The sequence below is a fragment of the Protopterus annectens genome, chromosome 8.part0, assembly GCF_019279795.1.
Source record: "Protopterus annectens isolate FY-2018-M chromosome 8.part0, PAN1.0, whole genome shotgun sequence".
NCBI lineage: Eukaryota > Metazoa > Chordata > Ceratodontiformes > Protopteridae > Protopterus > Protopterus annectens.
In genome coordinates, this window is record NC_056741.1 from 1,301,654,271 (window position 1) to 1,301,676,987 (window position 22,717).

The 22,717-nt window shown below is 42.0% G+C and overlaps 1 protein-coding gene across 3 annotated transcripts in view; it reads left to right on the top strand.

Moving 5' to 3' along the window:
• SRPRA (SRP receptor subunit alpha) overlaps positions 1-22,717 on the top strand; it is an 880,927-nt gene that overhangs the window by 150,042 nt on the left and 708,168 nt on the right. For all 3 annotated transcript variants that reach the window (XM_044080819.1, XM_044080817.1, XM_044080818.1), the window contains 3 exons: positions 3,581-3,744; positions 7,471-7,637; positions 20,412-20,583. In XM_044080819.1, the coding sequence (XP_043936754.1) occupies positions 3,581-3,744; positions 7,471-7,637; positions 20,412-20,583 (503 nt within the window). The remainder of the gene's footprint in view (positions 1-3,580; positions 3,745-7,470; positions 7,638-20,411; positions 20,584-22,717) is intronic.

A 22,717-nucleotide genomic window follows, 5' to 3' on the forward strand; every position in this document is an offset into this window, starting at 1 on the left:
TGAAAATCAAGAAAGGATACAAATGGAAATGTGTATGGAAGAATTAAATATGCCAAGGTTAGAGGTAGATGCTCAATTATTAATGGGATAGAAGGCGATGAGATAAAAATTGTGATGTATTAACCAACCAATCTACTGGAAAGTCCCCATGAATAGATGGTATTCCTGTGGAAGTTTGGAAGCTAGGAGGAAAAAAACTGATAAAGATCTGGAAGGTTTTGTTTAACAATATCTTAAGAGGAGAAGTGCCACCATCTTGGAACAGTGGTCACTGTAATGCCTAAGAGGTAAAGATCCATTAGGTCCGACTTCATACAGGCCCATTTCAATACTAAACCTTGAGTGTAAAGTGTTTGTCTATAATGGCTAAAAGAATGGCAAAAATAATGTCAAAACTGATGGATATGGATCAGTGTGTTTTTTTGTGTAGGGGTGGCAGACTCCAAAACTGATAGATAAGGATTAGTGTGGTTTTGTGGAGGCGTGGCAAACATTTGACAACATTTAATAGAACACTGATGATCCAGAGGGAAGCAGAATGTAAGAAAGTACTATTGTTGATGGTGGGTCTTGATGCAGAGAAAGCATTTGACAGAGTAAGTTGGAACTTTATGAGCAGGGCAATGGAAGCATTTGCATTTCCTGAAAAAATTATAAGGTTGATTAGGAGGATATATGAGGGAGCAGAGGCAAAAATTAGAGTGTGTGAGTCCTCTTTGATCATTTCTGCTTTAGCAGAGGAACCAGGCAGGGGATGTCCTGCTTCCCTTTGCTGTTTGCATTATATTTAGAAACATTAACCAAGAAAGTAAGGGACTCAGAAATTCAAGGGTATAATTGATATGGTAGTAAAGAAAAGCTGGCTTTACTTGGAGATGATTATATTTTATACCTGACAAAACCAAAAATACATTACACTGTTGTGGAACATTTTGAGAGTTTCAGGGTAAAACAAATTTAATAGCTGTAAATTATGTACCCGCACATGAACTGGTTCAGGAATATCCATATTTATGAGGACATGATAAAATAAAATATTTAGGAGTAAGGATTAAAAATGATTCTAGTGTGGCAGCTAAGGCTATGTGGGAAGAGACTAAACAAAAGACAATACAAAAACTAAGAAAATGGATGCTTTGTTTTATGGCTAGTAAGATAACAGCAGTTAAAATGTTTTTATTCCCTTTAGTCTTGTACACAGGTTGGGCATATTTTTATCCACCAGAGGATAAGTTGTGGATGGATATTTTTATACCCCAAGTCGACTCCATAGAATTTTTCCTCAGGCAGACAGCAAATGTTGGAAGTGTGAAGGGGAAGAAAGAGGTAATTGGGAACATACTTTCTATGAGTGCAGTGAGTTGGTATATTTTAAGGATTCCCTGCGGGATGCACTGTCTGAGATGCTGGGTGGATAGATTGGTCTGACGAGGAAGATGATTTTTCTGAGCTATGATACAGGATCAGAATTGCCTAAACATGGTAATACCTTGCTGTGTGTAATAGTGGTTGCTGCCAAAAAAGCAATTATTAGAAAATGGAAATCAAAATGTAAACCAACTGTACTGGAAGTAGTAAATATAGAAGCAGAGATTAGGCATCTGGAACTGAGATCTTTAGAAAAGTGTAAGAGAAAACTACATAGGAAAAATAGGAATTGTGGGGAACAGTACATACAAGGGAGGAATGAGATTTAAAAGGTGGCAGGACTTGAATGAGCTATGTAATGTTTGAGTGAGAAAGATTGAGTAGATTATAAATGATGTATAATGTTTACAAATGGGAGTTTTTTTCAGTATGATTTGTTATGTAAAATACTTGCAACTAGCATTGTTTCAGTGTGGTTTGCTTTCATTTATTTAAGTGTATGATTGCCTATGTAGTAAGTGATGGTTTAAAGTTTATTGCTGTAAAAAGGAGAAATTGAATAATTTATGTAATGTTGCTTAGGTTATATGATATATAGCAGTATAAGTGAAGTATAATGTTACGTAGTTGAATTATTTTTATAAGAATGTAAATTTGCCTATGTCATGAGTGATAATTCAGTAAAGGTGTTGGGCGGGGTTGGGGGTACATGAGGGACACTCCAGTGTCGTTGAATAACTTAACCAGCTCACAATGCTACTTATCCCCTGTCTTAATTCTATCTGGAAACTTAAACACTCTTAGTCCAAACAGTATTTTCACACAAATGCACTCCTTTAAGTATAAAATTTCATATTGTCTGGTCTTGAATTTCAAAACTAGGCTCTCCAGGTGAAAAATGTCTTGCAAAGATTTTATTAGACATACTGTGGCTATGCAAAGATTCCAAGGCATAATTTACACCTGGTATAGTTCCTGTAAAGGGATTGTCTACATTTTTAATTAAAACATTATGAATATTCTCCGTACCTTGTGAATTAGCTCCGGAAAGATCCTAGTTTCTTATGTTGAGAGCCAGAAAACTGTTGGAAGAAAACTCTGGGTGTAAAGAAAATGGTTTTAATTCTGAAGAATGCAAATGGTTTTAATTCTGAAGTTCTTGAATAATTAAAACAAAGAAAGAGCTTTGTTAAAACCTGCATCTGAGTCTCCTTTCATGCTTGCTTAAGTAGAATCTTTTTTTTTGTTTGTTTTTGTTCTACACTGCATTCTGTTTGAGTTACAAACCTGTGGCCTTTCTTATTCCTCTATGGCTTTTTGGAAAAGACTGTATTCCAGAAGTGTTCTACAAGCAGCAACTTGATCCTCTGAACTATACATTTACAGGACATTACAGGCTTGATTCCTTCTCTAGGTCCAGATCAGGCTTTGTTAGGACAATTCTCCAGAGGCTTTTGAACCCTTCTTTTACCTCCTGAATTTAGAAAGCTAGGGTAATCTACTGATAAGCTAAGGCTACTGCAGCCTTGGTCAGTATGATGAACATAGTACAGTTATGTAAACAAACTTACCATAACCGTAGATGTTCAGATGATCACTGCTGCAGTAGCTGCTTCCACCTTCCATTGTCCTTGTTTTTGGTGTGTTTTTTATGCCAGTGCATGGACATTTATTTTGTGTTCCCAGCATTGTCCTTTTAGGGCTTCAGCCTCCATGTCTCAGTTGGCATAAATGTTCTGAAGGGCTTAGTGCCAAAACCTACCTTTTTAGTCAGCTCAAGCTGACCGACAGTTTGGGCGAGTGGAAGATGCCATAAAGCTTTGGAAGCTGGCCTGCTGTTGTATCCTATGTAGTACATAACCCATATAGCTAAGGCTGCTGTAGTAGTGATCATTCAAATATCTACTGTTATGGTAAGTTTGCTTCCACAGTTGTACTTTCTCCTGTGTATTGTGCTTGAAAATAATTTAAGGGAGATGTTTTTTAAGAAAGTTGTGCTACTTGCTCATAAGGTTTGCAGCTGATCAGTCTTAAGCCCAGCAAAGAATAGAAATTGCCATGAAATTGTATTTGAAAGTGGAAGACCTTAGAAATGTGTCTTATACTGATAGTTTTAAACATAAGATAATATACTGTTAGTAGCAGAACTTCAATGTAGTAAACAATTCACACATTGTTCACTTTGTGCTTTTCTTTTGTGTTGTTTTTATAGGTAGGATTCCAAAAGATCCTGACTCTGACATATGTAGATAAATTTATAGATGATATTCATCTGTTGTTCCGCGATAGATATCGAAACCAGTTGAAACAGAATGGAACTCTTGGACTTCTTAATACATCATTTGAGTTCCAGGACGATTTCTTAACTCTGCTGAGGTAATATAAACGGGATGCTTTTTGTACCTTTTTGCTTGAAATAAAAGGCAATCTATGAAAATGGTGTGGCAGCTGTAGACACGGAATTCATTCATTCAGTCTTTGATTGCCCAATTGATCCATTTCAGGATTGCAGGAGAGCTGGAACCTTTCCTGGCACTGACTGAATGAAAAGTAGTGAACTCACCCATTCTGAATAGGCAGCAGACCTCACAAAATGTGTGTGCTCACGAGAACACGCACACAGGCAGTTTTGTGGGAAACAAAAAATGCCAGTTTTCCTTTGGCAAACTAGATTGCCCTATGAAAACCCCGTGGGCACAGCCAAGAAGTGAAATGAACAAAGCTCTGCGAGTAACAATGCTAATTCATGTACTACCTTGTAGATTATTATGTCTGCAAATATTGCATTGGTTTGAGTAATAAAACAGTTTGAAATATTTAGGATTATGGATAGTGAATATGGTGGTAATCATAAAAATCTGTGTAGATTTGTGAAGTTCAGTGGCACCTAATAAATTGGAAACTTACAGGCCTGAAATTTGCCTACAGCGAGTGAGAAGCATCATAGTAAGAAAGATGCATCATATGACTTGTTGCAACCCAAGTGTTATAATCTTCTTAAAATAAGCTGATAATGGTTGATAATTCTTTGTATTTGTTTACACTGGGCTGTGACTGCACAGTTCTAGTCATAAAGGGAAATTGTCAGTAGAAACTATACATAACACATCTTATTACATATTTCTGTTAAATTTGTCCTTTAAATCTGGTATGTGAGACCGGTGGTCTGACCACTATGAGGGTCTTCCTATTTACGCTGCCTGTTAGCTAAGTTTAGAAGACTTCAAGTTTCATACATTTTACTTACAGATGAGTAGTAAGGGATGTAGTGTTTAGGGAACACTGCCGCAGCCTTGCCTGTGGAGTTACAACTGGTACCATTGGTGGTACTTGCAGTACAATGGAAAGGGAACAGCAGTCGCACATTTATGGTAAGGGTTCATCAGCACCATGGTGAGACACGAGGACAGTGGTTGCCACAGTGAGAAAGAGGGCAGACAAAATAATTCTTTGAAGTGCACTTTTGCGTGGAGATAGTGCCTTTAATGAGTTGCAGATTACAAACTTGAGTAAAAACATTTGGCTTGAGAAAATTGATGTCAGACTGGCAAATGCACATTCAGGTGGTTATAACATTGGGAACCAAGACCAGTGCTAGAGCAACTGGACAAGTTAGATATTTGGGTTGCTCTCTTAAATACACAATTTCATAGTTAAAACGCACTTGATGAACTGTAAGAGGTCTCAAGTAGTCTAATGGAGAGGGCCGGTATCCTAATGTCTTGTTTCAACCCTATTTGGAGACAAAGTAAAGGTTTCAGTAGTCAAGCACTTTGTAGAAATGTGACATGAAATTCAACAAAATAATGAATATAAGAAGCTGGATGCTTGACTTTCATACTTTGATTTGATCCTTATTGTAATACTGCAGGGTTTTGCTGTGTAAATTGTATATTTAAAAGTACTGATAACCAGTGTATGTACTTAGGATTACCAATTACTGTACCTGTGCAGTAGTTATGTCAGCAGGATGTTTTTCACATTAACCTCTATTTTCAGCTGCTTTTACTAAATGAAGTTGGGGAAGTTCAAATGGGGAAGGGGTGGAATTGTCAGGATATTTCTGCATTGTAAAAGCTTTGCACTGGCTTTTAGTTGACCTTTTGCAGTACACTTAAGGTATGTAGTTGTGCTTTGGAAAGGGTTATACTCCATGGATCATCTGAATTGCCCCCACAGATGCACACTTTTTTCCATTTTGATCTCATCACATTAAAGTACATTGGAGTTGCAGCCCTTTTGTTTTCTGAAATACTTAAGTAGTTAATTTTGAATTGGGGTGTGTGTGTGTGTATATATATATATATGTATGTATATATATATATATATATATATATATGTGTGTATATATATATATATATATATATATATATATATATATATATTTTTTACACACACACACACGAGTGTGTGTGTATATATTTATATATATATGTTACCTATTACAACTGTGAAACCTCAGTTACACGAGTATGGAAACGTCGCACACATTGAGCGAACCGCGAAAACACCGAACATCCTGAAGCACGAAATTTGAAATGTCGAATCGTCATAGTTGGCCCTTCTTCAGTACAGCTCCTTAAAGTAAGTGTACAATAGTTATGGACCTTAGGGTTAGGGTGTGTGCTAAGGTAAGTGCATACATAGTATATGTAAGGTTTAGTTTAGGGTTTTGTTAATTGTATGTATGTGGATTATTTATTTTGTTTGGGTAGGTAGTATGTAGCGGGCAGTGGGGTTGGCCAACTATGCCGATTCGACATTTTGAATTTCGCGCTTCAGGACGTTCAGTGTTTTCACGGTTCGCTCAATATGTGTCAGCATTTCCGTATTTGCGTAAGTGAGGTTTTGCGGTTATAATATAGACCCAGGTATGTGTGTGTGTGTGTGTGTGTGTGTGTGTGTGTGTGTGTGTGTGTGTGTGTGTGTGTGTGTATGTGTATGTGTATACATATATATATATATATATATATATATATATATATATATATATATATATATATATGTGTGTGTGTGTGTGTTACAATTTTTCTTGGATGGTCTTAAATATTTTGTGAGGCACTTCTTAACAAAGGAGCAGACAGGATTTAGTAATAAAGGACCAGATCATGAGTCTGATGTCATAGCAGTTATGTTTTTTATGCTGTTCCAGTGACTTGGATAGGGTGGGGGGAAAATCTGAATATTCCAAGGAAGCTGTCCATTCCATAGTGTAATACTGCATTGTCAACCATGCATGTTCAGCTTTTTTGCCTGCACAGTATGGAAATGGCAGATGCTGAGTAACATTGAAGGTTCTAGAAATGCATATACTTTTTTTCCATAGATTAAGCCTTTCTGGGGGAAGCTTCTTGTCAAAGTGACATAATACCAGTACCATTTTGAAGAGCTTGTAGACCCAGGCATAAGAAATTAGTGAAACTTTTGAGCGTTATCTTTAGCTGATTCTGGGAGACCAAGGTAGGCTAAGGTGGCAGAGGGGAATCCAGAATGGTGCTAGAGTAGATGTGATAAAGAGCTTATAAAATCTGTCATAATGCAGGTAAGGTGTTGAAAATCCCTCTCGTGGCAGTATCTTTCTGATAGCAGCAACAGTGGGTGTTTGTGCTAAGTTTTTAATTTGTAGGTATAATGTTGTTTGGCAGTCCATCTAATTTGATATTGCTTCTGCTTTACTTTGCTTAACCAAGTTTCAAATGGTATATTGGCATGCACTATGTTGATACTGGCTTGCATTGCCTCCCCTTTTTGTCGTATATTGGTACATAATCATTGTGTTCCTCTATGAAAAGAGATTTCAAATTAACTTTCCAGAGTACTTTTTGAATTGATAACATGTTGTTCTACATCAGAGTACTTGTATAAAGGAGCAAAATTTGCACTGCATATTTATTACAATAGCATGTAAACTGGATTGTGGAGTGTATGTTGGACGGGAGCAGTTAATTTTGCATAGCTGCTAATCAGTAATACAAGCTTAGGGAAGTTCTTTTGGAAGAAGTAATGTACATGAAATGCTTTGCATGACTAGATTTATCTTCTTGGATTTTAGCATCTGATTTTGTTTTAATACCCTGATAACTGATTTGATTCTTTATTTAGGGTAGCTGAGGAGAGTAGTAGAACACGAGCTCCCAAGGCCATGAAAAGTTTTGATCAGTCAGAAAAAGCACGAAAAACTGTTGCATCCATGATAGAAACACGTGGAGATACAGGCAAAGTCAAAGGAAAAGAGAATAACAAGAAAAACAAAAATGCCAAAAAGGAGGGTAAGAAAACTTTACATTACAGTCAAGACCAGTGATTTGTATGCAATATTTGGTAACAGGGAATTGTTGGGTCAGCCCACGTGCATTTGAGTTAAATTACGAGTTTAGGATTGCACAGTATTATAAATTGGGATCAGTGATATTTGGATCAAAAAATCCAGGACTAAAGCTTAATGCCTTATCCCAGTGATGTACAGTGTTCTAAACAAAAGCTGTTAATAAGTAAAGTGAGTGAGACTGTTGCTTTTCATTTACAGAAGGTTAGTAGATGTAGTGTGCATTTTTTAATCTCTTTTATCTGATTCATCTGCTGAAGCTGTTATTTAATCAGTAGACCAGAATTATTCTTGCATAAGAATTTATAATACAGTGATGGAAACAAAAGTGGTACTTGGTCACCAGATGTATCAAAACATTGTAGCTTGCCTGTTTCAGGCTCCTATACATAACACAAGCAGAAAGCTGTAATTCAAAGTGGAAAGGGATGATGAAAAGTTTAGAAGCTCAGGAAGTAAGGAGAGACTGCGATTTTTGGATGCAAATCCTTAAGTAGAATAACTATACAAAATAATAATAAAGTCGCAGAAAGTATTCTAGGAATTAAGCTAGTGCGGGAATGGAGAAATGAGATTCTGCCGGTAGGGGTGACTACAGTTAGGGTACAGAGAACAGGCAAGAGAGGCTAGAATTTACTGGAGAAAACTGGCAAAGGAACCAAGGTATTGGGAGCAAATAATTAGAGAGGTATAGGTATTATAATGGGAGTAGGCCAAGAATTAATTTGGACTGCATTCTAGAGATTGATATCGCTTCTTGATAGGGAAGGCAGAGTATAAAGAAAGAGAAAGGAATAGGAGAGGGTTCTAAGTGAAATACCAGCACTGGTAGAGTTTTTAGTAGATTCTAGATCAGAAGCTGCTGCTAAAAAAAGATCATTAGTAGGGCATATAAAATATTGCATGCTAACTATCTGAATTAATCAGATGAGGGTATAAAGGATTGGGAAGAGAGATTGGATAAACAATTCACAAAGAAACAGTGGGAGGGGATATATGTATGGCACCCAAATATGCAACAAAGTCTAGAAGATTTAGGATCTTTGTTTGGAAGTGTTTGAATAAATATTTTTATACCCCAAGCAGACTCAAATAATTTTTCCTCAGGTAGATTGCAAATGTTGGAGATGTGATGGGGAAGAAAGTTTAATTGTGAGCATATTTTTGGTAGTGTGATGAGTTGGCAGCCTTTTAAAAAATCTCTGAAGACTACTCTGTCAGAAATACTGAGTGAGCAATTATTATTATTATTTTATTTTATTTTTTTTTTAGCTGTGATGCATAGTTGGAATTGCTTAGACATAGTAAGATCTTGCTGAGGTTAATTCTGGTGCCTGTCAAAAAAAGCAATTACTAGAAAATGGAAGTCGGAGTCTAAGCCAGCCGTACCAGTAGTAGTGAATATAGTAACAGAGAAGAAAGAACCGGGAGCAAATTACATTAAAAAATGGGATGTTAAGTTGTCAATCTCACCTTCATTCTTGCTGGATGGGTGGACTCGGCACTTGCTAAGCTCGAGAGTCACTTTTACCAGCTCGAGGCAGCCCCATATCCCATGATGCAAGGCGGTGATTACCCAGATCTCGTTTCCCGCTTCGCTCATGAGGTCACCTTTTTTGCCAGCTCCTGGTAAGTGAATTTAATTACTCTTTCTGAGAAAATTAGCTATCCCAGTACCTTAAATTTTTTCATATTTATAGTCTATTAGTTCCCTGATTCACTTAGCCCTATAGCCCTATTCCCGTTAGCTTCCCGTCCACTTATCCATATTTTCTGTTTTTCAGGCCTTAGGCCTTACCCTCCCGAACAGTTTCCTGTCAGGATTTGTTTAGGTGTGTTCGTGTTTTTATTCACTGTACTTAGTTTTTTTTGTATAGTCAGTGTGTTTTTTGGACTGAGTGGTGTGTGTGTTTGTGTTTAGGACTCAGTCATGTCTAAAGACACTAGGGTCTCAGGTTTCAAGAAGTGTGACTCGTGCTGTCAGAAGATGTCTCTGACAGACGGTCACACTTCTTGTATTTATTGCCTGGGACCCCTACACCTGCAGGACTCCTGTGCTATTTGCCACTCATTCAGCCAGAGAGTCCTGTAGGAACGTAGAAATAAACTTATCTTAAGAGGTCTTCTGAAGCCTGAGAGCTCCCTGGCTAAGTCCGGCTCGGGGAAGCCCTCAAAGCCATCCAAGGCCCAGACTTCAGTGTCCAAGTCAGTGGCCTTGGTTCCGACTCCACCGGAGTCGAGATTGGCTCCGTCTGGAGCCGATCCTTCCTTCTTGGAAGTTTTAGTATCGGCGCCGATCGGCACCGATACCCTGGCTTCGGTACCTTTGTCAGCTCTGGCTGGAGCCGATTCTCTTGCTTCTAAGCCTACGTCGGCTCCGGCTGGAGCCGACACATCCCTAACCCAGCTCGGAGCCGACAAGCTGTCGGCTCCAACTGGAACCGAAGGTTCTATGGCTCCGTCGAGAAAGTGATCTAGATCTCCTTCGCTGGAGTCTATCCACTCGGCTCTGGCCTCTCCCTTACTTTCGGAGCGGAGCCATCGGAGCCGATCCTCAAGGTCTTCCAGACTCTCAGACCATGACTTGGAGAGAGTGGTGAGTAGACTGCTGAAATCACAGGCACTGGCCCAGATGCTCCATAGCCCATCTCAGCAGACGACCGCTATTCCACACCCTCCAGAAATTCCTCCTTCGACTCTCCTTCAGAGCTCGGAGCCGGAGATTATTGGTACCGTGACTGTTGGTGCTTCGGAGCCGATACCACCCCTTTCGGCTCCGTCGTTTTCGACTCCTATCTCCTCCTTGAGACTGTCCTTGGAGGGATCCGGTCGTCGGGCTTCCCTGGTCGGTTCCAAGCAGGCGAGTGGCATCGGACCCTTGTCCGACCCCGTTCTCCCTCTCGGAGCTTCGGCCTTGGTGAGCTCGGCACCGAAATCTGCTTCGGAGCCTTCCCTTTTGGTGGGGCCGGGGATTCCTGTTTCTTCGGAGCGGGGGCTCTCGGTCCTCCCCGGGAGGGGAGCCTTCGAGGTGATGAGGAGTGTGCTAGCCCCCGAGCTCAGTCAGCAGTCTGTTCCTTTAGTTCCTCCCTCTACGGTGCCTGTAGATATCTCTTCCCACTCTCTTGCTCCCGGGCCCAGAGATCCATCGCCCCAGGTTTCCCCATTGGGAAGAACTTCCTCTTCCGAGGTTTCTCCTGATCCTTCAGGGGAACCCCCGCGTAAGAGGACCTGCAAGAGGAAGCACTTAGACTCCCCTGAGTCTACACATCAGATACCGACTTAGATGAGTCGGAGGGTCCCCAAGATCCCCTCTGAGGATGTCTCCTTTTCAGACATCCTTGAACTCCTGAAACAGAGGGGGAACTGGCCCTCCATTAATCCCTCCGAGGATGAATCGGTATACCTGGAGGGCTTTGGATCTCGACCCTCCACCTCCTGGGTGTCTCCACCTTCGACCCCTCATGGACGTGATAGCTCGAAAGGCGTGGGCATCTCCTGATTCTGTGGAACCAGTCCCCAGGAGGCCTTCTAAATTTATCACGGCCCCCACTGAAAAACAGTTTCTCACTAAAGGTGTCCCGGTTGATGCCATGGTGGTGGCGGCCGCCACCAAGAAGGAACTTGCAGATCCTTCCGTACCAGTCCATCCTCCTAACAAGGAGTCTAGGACCATGGACAGGTATGGTAAGCGGATGTTTTCCTCAGTGACCTTTGCTATGCGTTCGCTGAATTATTTATGTCACTTCACCCGACTTCAAAGAGATATCCTCAAAGAATTAGGTGAAGTAGTACAGGATCCGTCAGCTGCAGGGGCTCAAGAGAAGATTGCCTCTCAGCTGGGAATCCTAAATTCCATAACTAACTCCTCCTTGCGGCTCATTTCTTTTGCAGCCGATGGGGCGAGTAGAGCCGCAGGCACAGGAGTGGCTCTCAGACGTCAGTCCTGGATGCAGCTTTGCAATTTTGCAGACCCTTTTAAGGCGTCCTTCACAAACTCTCCCTTTGATGTGACAACTTTGTTTGGCCCTCAGGTGAAGGACACTTTGACCAGGTGCGAGCAAGACGGCAAGACTCTTTATGCCGTAGGAGTCCGTTTCTCCACCCCTTCTAGACCTTACCCCAAAGGTCAGAAGGGAGGGAAAATGTGGTTCCGAAAATCACAGGGAGTCACGCCTGACGCACGTGGTCAGTTTACCCCCAGAGGCAGAGGGGTAATAACAAACGCCGCCCTAGGGGCAGAGGGGGTCCGCAGAACCAGGGCAGCAGAGAGCCTCTCTGACAAGCCCTTCCAGCATCCCTGAGGTGTTGCCCGACTGCCCACCCTTGGAGGCAGTCAGGGGAAGATTGTCGCTGTACCCAGAAGCCTGGCTTTCCCTCTCTCAAGACAAATGGGTACAGTCGATCATATCCGAGGGTTACAAAATACCTTCGAGAAAAGCCCTTCCCTCAAAAGGATCCCTTCCAGACGTTCCACCCGGTCTAAGGGAAATTGCAAAGCTAGAGGTTTCAAAGCTTCTAGAGAAAAGGGCCATCCAGCCAGTTCCAACAGATCATTTAGAATCCGGAATCTACTCAAGGTTCTTTTTGGTCCCCAAAAAAACGGGAGACTGGAGACCAATATTAGACCTCAGCAGGCTAAACAAGTCTGTCAAAAAGGCAAGATTTCGGATGGTCACACTTCAATCGATTTTGCCCTTTCTGGGCAAAAACAACTGGATGTGCTCCATAGACCTTCAGGATGCGTACTATCACATAAAAATCCACAGAGGCTCCAGAAGGTTTCTCCGCTTTCGGCTGGGGACCAGTCATTTTCAGTTCAGAGCACTGCCCTTTGGTCTCACTAAAGCCCCCAGAGTGTTCACCAAATGCATGGCAGCGGTCACGGCTCACCTGAGACGTCAGGGATTCCAGGTGTTTCCGTACCTAGACGACTGGCTCCTCTCAGCCACCACCAGGCGTCAACTTCTTCAGGCCAGGGATTACACTTTACGTCTCTGCAGCCAGTTAGGGATTTCAGTCAACTTCGAAAAGTCTTCCGTATCGCCTTGCCAATCTATTACCTTTATAGGCACAGATCTAGACACTACTCGGATGTCAGCAAACCTAACAAACCAAAGAATCCTGGATATCCAAAACCATGTTCGGATCATCCTATTCAGCAAAAAGGTACAAGCCAGGTTGGTCCTGAAAGTGTTAGGCCTTATGGCAGCTGCCATCACACTTCTTCCTCTGGCCCGTTTTTACATGCGTCTCCTGCAGTGGATGTTGTTTACCCAATGGTCCTTCCAGCAGTTACCCATGCGTCACAAGATTCTCGTGACACAGACCTGCAAGAGCCATCTGTCCTGGTGGACTTCATCCCCCCTAGTCCATCAGGGCAGACCATTTGTCCCCTCGGCCCCGGTAGCCACGGTCACTTCAGATGCCTCCCTGATCGGGTGGGGGGGCATTATCAGGGCAGGATGGTCCATGGCACGTGGCAACCGTTCGAATACCACCTGCACATAAATGTCCTAGAGATGAGAGCAGTGCTTTTAACGTTGCAAGCCCTCAACGACTTTCTTCCCTTAGGGACAATTGCAGTTCACACGGACAACATGTCCGTGGTATGGTACATCAACAAACAGGGCGGGACCAAGTCCTATCCTTTGTGTCGAGAAGCTCTCAGACTTTGGCAATGGGCGATCTCCTCTCATCGGTTTCTGATAGCAACGCATATCCCCGGGAAAACCAACATCATAGCGGACAGATTGAGCAGAGCTATACTCATGCCTCACGAGTGGTCTCTCAAACAATCTATAGTGGAAGAGATTTTTCAGAAGTGGGGCCGCCCATGCTGCGACCTTTTTGCTACACCCCAAAACAGCAAATGCCCAGACTTCTTCTCTCTTTCCACTTCCGGGCCATCCCCCCAGAGACGCTTTAACCCAGGATTGGCCCCGGGGACTTCTTTATGCCTTTCCCCCTTTTCCGTTAATACCTCAAGTACTCCAGAAAGCTACCGTCTTGAGAGCCAAGCTGATTCTCATTGCCCCTTACTAGCCTCGACAAATTTGGTTCCCGTTCCTTCATTGCCATCTCTTGGTGCAGCCTTGGCATCTGGACCCAGTTCCAGATCTTCTGACCCACCAGTCGGGTCAACTGCACCGGTCCATTCGTTCCCTCAACCTCACCGCTTGGTTGCTCCACTTCCTTCCTTAGCCAGGCTTCCTATGATCTCTAACCCCGTTAGAGATATCATAGTAGCTTCTTTAAAGTCCTCTACCAGAAGGATTTACTCTAGCAAATGGCAACGTTTCTCCTTTTGGGCAAAGTCTAAGAACATAGACCCTTTTACTGCCCCTATTCAGTCAGTCTTGGACTTTCTAGCTGAAATTTTTCACTCCGGATCTTCGTCTTCCATAGTTAAAGTCCAGTTGGCAGCAATCTCGAATTTCCATGTCGGTTTTGCAGACCAGAACGTTTTGTCTCACAAACTGTGTAAAGCCTTTCTCAGAGGGGTATTCCTACTTAAACCCCCTGTTAGGGATCCTCCACCGCAGTGGGACCTAAATTTAGTGCTGGCATCCTTGATGCTCCCCCCTTTCAAACCAGCTGCTACATGCTCATTAAAATTTCTTTCTTGGAAGACACTCTTTCTAGTTGCTATTACCTCGGCTAGGAGAGTGTCTGAACTTCATGCTCTCTGTGTTCGTCCCCCTTACTTGGTCTTCCACAAGGATAGAGTATCCTTGAGAACCAATCCATCTTTTTTGCCCAAGGTTGCTTCTAAAACAAATTTAAACCAATCTATTGATCTTCCAGTATTTTTCCCCAATCATTCTGACAGGGCGGAACAAAGATTGCATTGCCTAGATGTTCATCGTCAACTCAGATATTACTTGGACAGAACAAAGCAATTTAGGAAGTCTGATCAGCTTTTTCTTTCTTATGCTGAAAATAAGAAAGGTCTCCCTGTTTCTAAAGTGACCTTATCCAGATGGCTGTCTTCCACTATTTCGGACATTTATCAGCTTAGGGGCAAACAACTGATCTCAAAACCTAAAGCACATTCTACCAGAGGTCTAGCCACATCTACAGCTTTTCAGGCTAGGCTACCCTTAGACACTATTTGTGCAGCAGCCACTTGGGCCACTCCTCATACCTTCGTTTCTCATTGCAAATTGGATTTGGCCTTCAGGGACAGGGCAAGTTTTGGTTCCACAGTTCTCAAGAGTCTGTTCCATTGAGCCACCCACGATAGAGGTGCTAGGGACACGGTCCCATCCAGCAAGAATGAAGGCGAGATTGACAACTTAACATTTAGAAGTTATGTACCTACCATAACGTTCCATGTTAGTTGTCTTCTCTCGCCTTCTTTCTTGCGTCCCTCCCTCCTGTCCCCCTAGCCTGGACAGACCTTGAACTTCCTTCTTCTCTGGGAGATTGTTCTTCCTTGGACACCAGTTAGCTCTGGACCTTAATTACCTGGGTTCCCCTTACAGCCTTCTCAGGTTAGTTGTTCTTCTTTCCTTGTGAGAAGATTATGGGCAGTTTTTCCTTTAGATACCAAACGAGATCTGGGTAATCACCGCCTTGCATCATGGGATATGGGGCTGCCTCGAGCTGGTAAAAGTGACTCTCGAGCTTAGCAAGTGCCGAATCAGAGCCAAGGATCGGCTCCGAACCCATCCAGCAAGAAAGAAGGCGAGAGAAGACAACTAACATGGAACGTTATGGTAGGTACATAACTTCTAAATTTGTGACGTTTGATTGAAGGAAAGATTTAATGAGCTATGTAATATTTGACAAACAATGACTATGTAGAAGATGTCCCTTCGCAGAGACTTCCCTTACTATGGAACAGGGTCCAGATCTACATAAGACAGAGCCCCTTACTATCACTCTTCAAGAAGAACCTTGATGAGTGGATTGGTAACAGAAAGTTCACACCGGGGATCAAACCAACAGCACTACTAGATAGGGGCCAAGGGTACTTGCTGCTAGTACAAGGGTCTAGGGAACTACTTAAGGGGCGGTGAATACCGCACAACGTGGCTGGGCTAATATATGCCTTCGGGCAGATAGCCCAGTACCAACCTATGAACCTATTATAAGTGTATAGAAAATTGTACGCGATGTATAAAGTTTGCAACTGAAAATTTATCAGTATGGTTTGTTTTAATTTAAATAACGGTATGATTGTCTGTTATAAGTGATAATTTGATAAAGGTGTTTCTTGTTAAAAAAAAAAAAGACATAATAGTTTGCCTGTAAAGTAATTAGTTTCATCTAAATAAAGTTATGTGGCTTAGCTCTTCTTTTCCAGAGGAAATTGTAGTGTTCAGAACGTTTTTGTAAAAGGTTTCCACTGGTCAGTTGAATTGCATTTGCGACTTGTTCCCCAACTAAGAAGAGATAAAGGTTTGTTTGTCTAACCAAGGCAAGAAATAGACAGATTTGTGCTGTGTTTGTGAACTCTCACCCTTTTTTGCTTTTTCCAAAAAAGAGGGTCTTTTGGAAACTTTGGTATATAACAACACAGCCCTAATGTGGAAAAAAAAATTCATCTACTGAGAAAAAAGTTGGTCATTGTGCAAGAGCAAATTCACCTGTTAACAACTCTGCTGGCTACTTTTACAAAAAAAAAAAAAAAAAAAAATCACCACTGGAAAAAGAAACTGTCACATAGAGCAATTTCTCATTGCCTTAGGAGTTTTTTTTTTTCTACCAAGCAAAAGTGGGCTCAGTTTGCATCTTCCTTGCTAACAGGGAAGTCCCTGAAAGGTTACATGGACATAGAGGGTGCAGAATTTTTGGACCATATCAGATGAAGAAAATAATCCATTGGCAGTCTTTTGTATCCTGAAGCACGAGCTATAAAATTTATAATTGGGCATTTAACCTTGACAAAATGGTAAGAGCTCAAATGTCTGATTTATAACTTGGTGTAAAATTATGGATAGAAACCTCAAGTAAATAGTAAAAGCAGTAAGCAATCCTTTATTAGATGTTGACGAATTCAAGTGGGTATTCCCAAGTAATTTTCATAAATAGGCTTTTCAGAGTGACCTTACACATTCTGACAAGCTAGTCATTCTAACTGAAAGGTTGTTAGCTTGCGAAAATTTGCATCTAATTTTGTCTATTCTGTCCATTCCTCAAAAGATAGGTTACTGCCCCCAACTAGGATCTGACTTCAACCACTCTCAGACTTTGGATCCAAGGATAGAGCTCTTCCCCTTACCCATAATCCTCTGTAGATAGTAATTTATCTCAGATATTGTTTCCATCTCATTTGCATCAGATGTGATCTCTTGGCTCAGTGCTTGGGTGACAGCTAAATTCCTTTTTTTGGTGTACTTCTCTTCCATTTAAATATTTTTAGTGATTTATCTTAGCTCTTCCTTATCTCCCCTTCTTTCTTCGCCGCTTTGACCCTCTTGACCCTTTTTCCTGGTTCTTTTGCACTGTAATTTAATTTCTGGTGGTGGTGTTACTGCCCTTTTTTGCTTATTGAGTTGTAGATGTGATAATTGTGATAGCTGTTGTAGAGGTGATTGTTGTTTCTGTTCATGTTACTGCTAGTGAGTCAGTATGGCTGAAAAACCTTATGGCTTTAAAAAGTGTGTCTTGTGGCCATGAAATACCGAACGCAGATGCTCATACAAAAGTGTGGGTCTTGGGACTTCATTTGTACTTTCACTTCATGGCCTTGACAGAGCGAAGAAGTAAGCTAGTATTTAAGGGACTTCTCCCTGCCACAGCTGGAGAAGTTTCCCTTCCACACTGTTCTTTTTCAGGCTCCCTATTGAAATGTCGGCATTCGAAATGGAAAAAAAGAATGAGTGAAAACACTGTATAAAAGTGAATATCAAAAATTGCTCTTTAAACTTTTTTGCACCTCCCATGTGGGAAGTGAACCCTCACCACACCCCCAAAATTCCAAAAATGGCATCTTGCACTTCATATTGTTTAGTCCGTTTTTTGTCCATTCAGTCTCCATATTTCAGAACTCTGTCTAGCAGGTCATGACATTTCATATGTTTACTGCCTCTTCATTTTCCCCTGCCTCCAAGAAAGCTATTATGAAAACTAAGGGCTAGAACAGTCCAGACAAATCCAGGGACAATAAGGAAAGGCACAAGGATCCAAAGAAATGTTCCCCAGAACAGTCAAGCTCCTCTGGCCCAACATCAAAATTACAGAAACCTTCAGATCCTTTGACTGTGCCAGCTCTGGTGCTTGTCACCACTGGATCCAACAATCCTCCTCTCTAAGAACCATGATTCTCACCAGAACCAGTTTTTCTCATAGGCTCCAGTCACCTTTCCTTCAAGAAAGACTTTTAGTTAACTTATCCAGATTCCCTTCCACTACTTTGTCCCTGGGATCAGTGCAGTCCTCCAGGACCCTCTTCGAAGTAGACATTAATGGAATAATGAAGTTCCTCAGGACCCAGTTCCATCTTGGGGTTCTTCTGGCTCTGATCCCTGTTGGAGTCTGGCCACTGAACATCCTCTCATCTGATTGTAGGTCTTTTATCAGTCTGACCCTCTGAAGTGCTTCCTGGGGTTTGTGTCTGATATAAAGGTTTGGTCTTTGTTAACTCCGACCTTGTCTTTGATCCATTTGACTCCATGTTTCAGTCTTCAGTGGATTTAAGATCCTAGGTTTTGGTGCCGGGGTTGGGCTCGACTTTGACGTTTTTGGAACCCCCCCCAGAGATTTGGTGCTGGATAGCTTGACATCGATGTCAGCCTCTGAGCAGAGCTGAGTTGAATAGGTCTTTGGGACCAGCCTGTGTTGGAGTCCTTTGACCCTACTTGGATAATCTTTGGGCCTTGTCTCAGTTTCTGCCTTTTAAGACCTTTCAGAGAGTGCTCTCTCCATATGGAGAGCAGACTTCACTTCCATGCTCTGATTCGCCCTTACCCCAGCAAAGGTCTTTTGGATCTTTGTCCTCAACATTCCATTATGTCAAGGCAGCCAGCCCCTCAGAGTCTCGAGACCATCCATATTGTGCACTCCCTGTTGGCCTTGGAATCCTCCCCTGACCATCCTACTGGTGAGGGTTACTGAAAGCATTCCTGCAAGAAAAGGCACATTTACTCCCTGCAGTAGTCTTAAATGGAGGATACTGAGTTCATTGAAGGGGGGTCCCCAGACCCCCCCTTGAGGATGTCTTCTTCAGTTAGATTGTGGAGCTTCTCTTGCAGAAAGGGAGTTGGTCCACCAAAGCCCCCTCGCAGAAGGCACCCAAATTCCTTGAGGCTTTTGGGGCTGTCCCATCTACCTCTTAGGTTGCTCCTCCTATGAGTGAATTGGTTGCTTTGATCTTTAAGTGGGAGTGGAAGGAACTGGATGTAGTGAAACCCATCCCTCAGAAGCAATACAGGATTTCAGTATCCCCTGAAGTTTGAGTGCCCCTTTTGGAACAAGGGTCCTTCTGTGGTGGTGGCAATGGCCACCAAGAAGGAGCTTGTGCAGGAGAGCTCCACTGTCCATCCCCTTAACAGGGTGTCTGGGGAGTTGAACATTTTTGGGAACAGGTATATGCTTCAGTGACCGTTTCTGTCGGAGAACTGAATTATGTGACTCGCATAACATGCTGCCAGAGGGATTTGACTAAGGACCTGCCCAAATCCTTCTCTGGGTACTTATCTGCGAAGGAGTAGAAAGGTGTTGACAGACAGTTGGCCACCCTTCAGCCTTGTCGAACATGTCAGTGTGCTTTATTTCAAATCTAGCTACTGGCATGTCGAAAGTAGCAGGCACCAGCATAGCTGTTGGACAGTAATCCTGGGTGCGACTTTGCAGAAAGAACACTTTTTAAAATGTCCTTCATAAGTGCTTCCTAAGATAGAGCCATCCTTTTTTGACCTAAGGTTAAAGAAAAACTGTCCAAAAGTAAGCAGGAGAACGTACCACAAGAATATTGTTTTCAAACCCCCCCCCCCCCACCGAAAGGACCTTTCCCAGAAACCAGAAAAGATGAAAGAAACTCTGACTCCACAAATCCCAAGGTTTTACACAAGACTCTTCTGGCATTAAGGATTAAAGACCTCTAAATTGCAAATAGTGAAAAACAGGCCAATTTTTATTTATTTATTTATTCATTCTTTGTAGACAGGGTTAGTCCCACTAGGCTAGTAGCCTTTCTTCATGGGAGACCTGAGGTAGTCTCCAGCAAAATGTCTGTTCGTTTCTTCCATAGCATTCCATAGAGCCATTAGCTATGAGAAGGAATTTTTAAAGAGCCAGGCACAATGGACTATATATTTAAATGTGACTTGTACTTGTACCAAAAGTAGTGCAAAGCTGACAGTATGCCACCCCCCCCCCCCACACACACACACCAAAATGCCACACACTTTTGAGTACTTTATAGTGCTGAAAGCTCGGTTTGATTCTCCTTGTTGCCCAGTTGCTGCAAATTAGTGGCATTTGTCTAGGTACTCTTCTGTTTGTTTAGCAAGGATTTTCTGATATTTCAGTGTATTAAAGGTCTTAACATACTACAGGGTTTGAGGAGATTAATTGTTTGTGGTTATTGCGGCCTTTTTCCACAGATCAAAATTATTATTTTCAGTCTGTAAAATGCTGTATTAATCAAGTTGTTAATAAATTATTGCTTTTGTACTTTAAACATTTTAGTCATGCTTTATAAGTTGGATACAGATAGTCAATTAAACATGGTTCCCGTTTTGTTGCATTTATTGGTTCTTTTCTGTTACAGCTCCTGCAGTTGAAGAAACTGTGGTTGTCAGTAAAGTTGCTTCTGAACCAAAGCCAAAGGTAGCTCCTGCCACTGCTGCAGGGAATAATGAAGGACTGTCTGCAGAAGAGATCATTCAACTTAATCGTGAGAAGTTCATGAAGAAATTTGGAACACATGTGGAAAAGTCAAAGTGAGAACAGCTACCTTTTTTCTACTTTTTTTCATGCATGTCTTTGTGTTTGCTGCCTTTGTTTCATTAGCTTGTTCATGTTGGCATACAGGCATTTCTTTTTTTTTTCCTTTTTCTTTTCTTGAGTAAGTGCATAGTGTGGAGATCCTGAAATGCACAAAACCAGAATTATCACTTCAACACTGCCTTTGTTCTGAAGCTCTTGTAAAGAGATAGGGCAGCATACCTTGTAGCACATTCACTCTATGCAGGCAGGAAATTTTAATTTGCCACTTGTTTATTTGCTTGTTTGGATAAGTACAGTTAAAACGAATGGTGATGGTGGGGCATTCCATAATATGTTACATTATGGAATAATAGACCTGAAGCTTTCGACTCTTATCATGTTTGTGATAGAAGGATAGTTGAGCTTGGATAGAAGGAAGTTTCTCTGTTCACTGTGAGAGAGGGAGCTTTGAGCAGCCTATCTGTCCCTGGAGGAGTGGGTTCAGCCCAGAAATTAGTAGTTTATTGGCCATTTTGGGCTAATTTCTATCTCTTTCATTTCCCTGCTATAAAACCGCATTTGCAAGGTTTTTGTGCTAGTATACAGCTCAGTAAGCTCCTGCCTGGTGCCCTGCAGAGTTCTACAGCAGCAGAGAGACAAAAGAGAGACTTTGGAGTGATTTAAGTATCATTTTTCTGCATTTCCTTGCTGCTTTTAACTAATTCCGCCTAAAAAGCTGATTTTCTAGAGTTTCTGTGATTTAAAAAGCTTGTTCCAGCTACATATTGTACTTATTTTACTGCCTGCACTTTAACAAAGTTGTTTTTGTGTTTAAATTACCTGTTTAACTGTTGCAGGCAGCACACTCAAGTGTGATAGCCATTTATGTGCATTTAAAGTGTTGATGTCCTTCATGGATGCATCTGCAGTCATAACAACTGGGCTGTCCTGTCGTCAGGCAGCCCTTCAGTCGGCCGGATTCCAAAGTCCGGGTCCGGCTTCGGCTGATGTCGCACTTCACCCGACGTCATCTCTGTTGGTCTTCGGGTATAAAGGCATCAGCCGACACCATTTTCCTCAGTCTTTCTTGCCGCGTGGCGCCCGAAGCAGAAGCTGTTCGCAAGTGCCGGTCGGTCGGATCCAGAGGGAGGTGCCTACAGAGGACGACAGTGGCAAGGTAACAACAGAGGCACAGACACAACCACTGCCACTACAACAACACAACCACAGTGACTTAACTCTAAATCCGCCTACCAGGGAACAAATAGCAGCTCTATTAGGCGGCAAATTAACCTTATTTTCAAAGAACTGGCACTATATCACAAAAGACAAGTGGATTTTACAAACCATAGATCAAGGTTACCGGTTCCACTTCCACACTTTACCAGTCAAAAGAGGAATGCCAAATCTACCTCCAAATCAAAAAACAGAGGCTCTACAACAGATAATGCAGTTAGCAAACATGAGAGCTGTGGAAAGAGTGCCAACAACAGAACAAGGAAAGGGATTCTACTCCAGACTATTCCTAGTTCCAAGAAAGGAAAAAGTTGGAGACCTATTCTACCTGTCCACCTTAAATACATACATCATTGTCCCAAAATTCAAAATGCTGACCCTACAGCAACTTCTTCCCATGCTGGGCAAGGAGTGTTGGCTGGTAACTCTAGATCTCAAGGAGGCATACCTGCACGTCCCCATTCGACCAATCTGCAGAAGATACCTCAGATTTCTTGCAGGATCAGAGCATTATCAATTCTCAGCATTGCCCTTTGGCTTATCTACTGCCCAGAGTATTCACAAAATGCCTGGCATCAGTAATCGCCACTGCAGACTACAGGAATTCAAATTTACCCATACCTGGACGACTGCCTGCTACAAGGGGACAACAAAAGCAAGCTGACAACAGATTTACAAAGGGTCATTTACTTGCTACAAGCACTGGGATACACAGTCAATTTACAAAAATCAAGGCTGATACCATCCCAAACAAGGACATTCTTGGGCTGAATTGGACACAGTAAAACAAATGGCATTCCTAACTGCAGAAAAACAAAAAGAACTTCCTCTTTACTTCTTGGCACTAACAAAACAGACCAAGTTAACAGCAAGAAAAGTACTGCAGGCCTTGGGCTTCATGGCATCATGCAT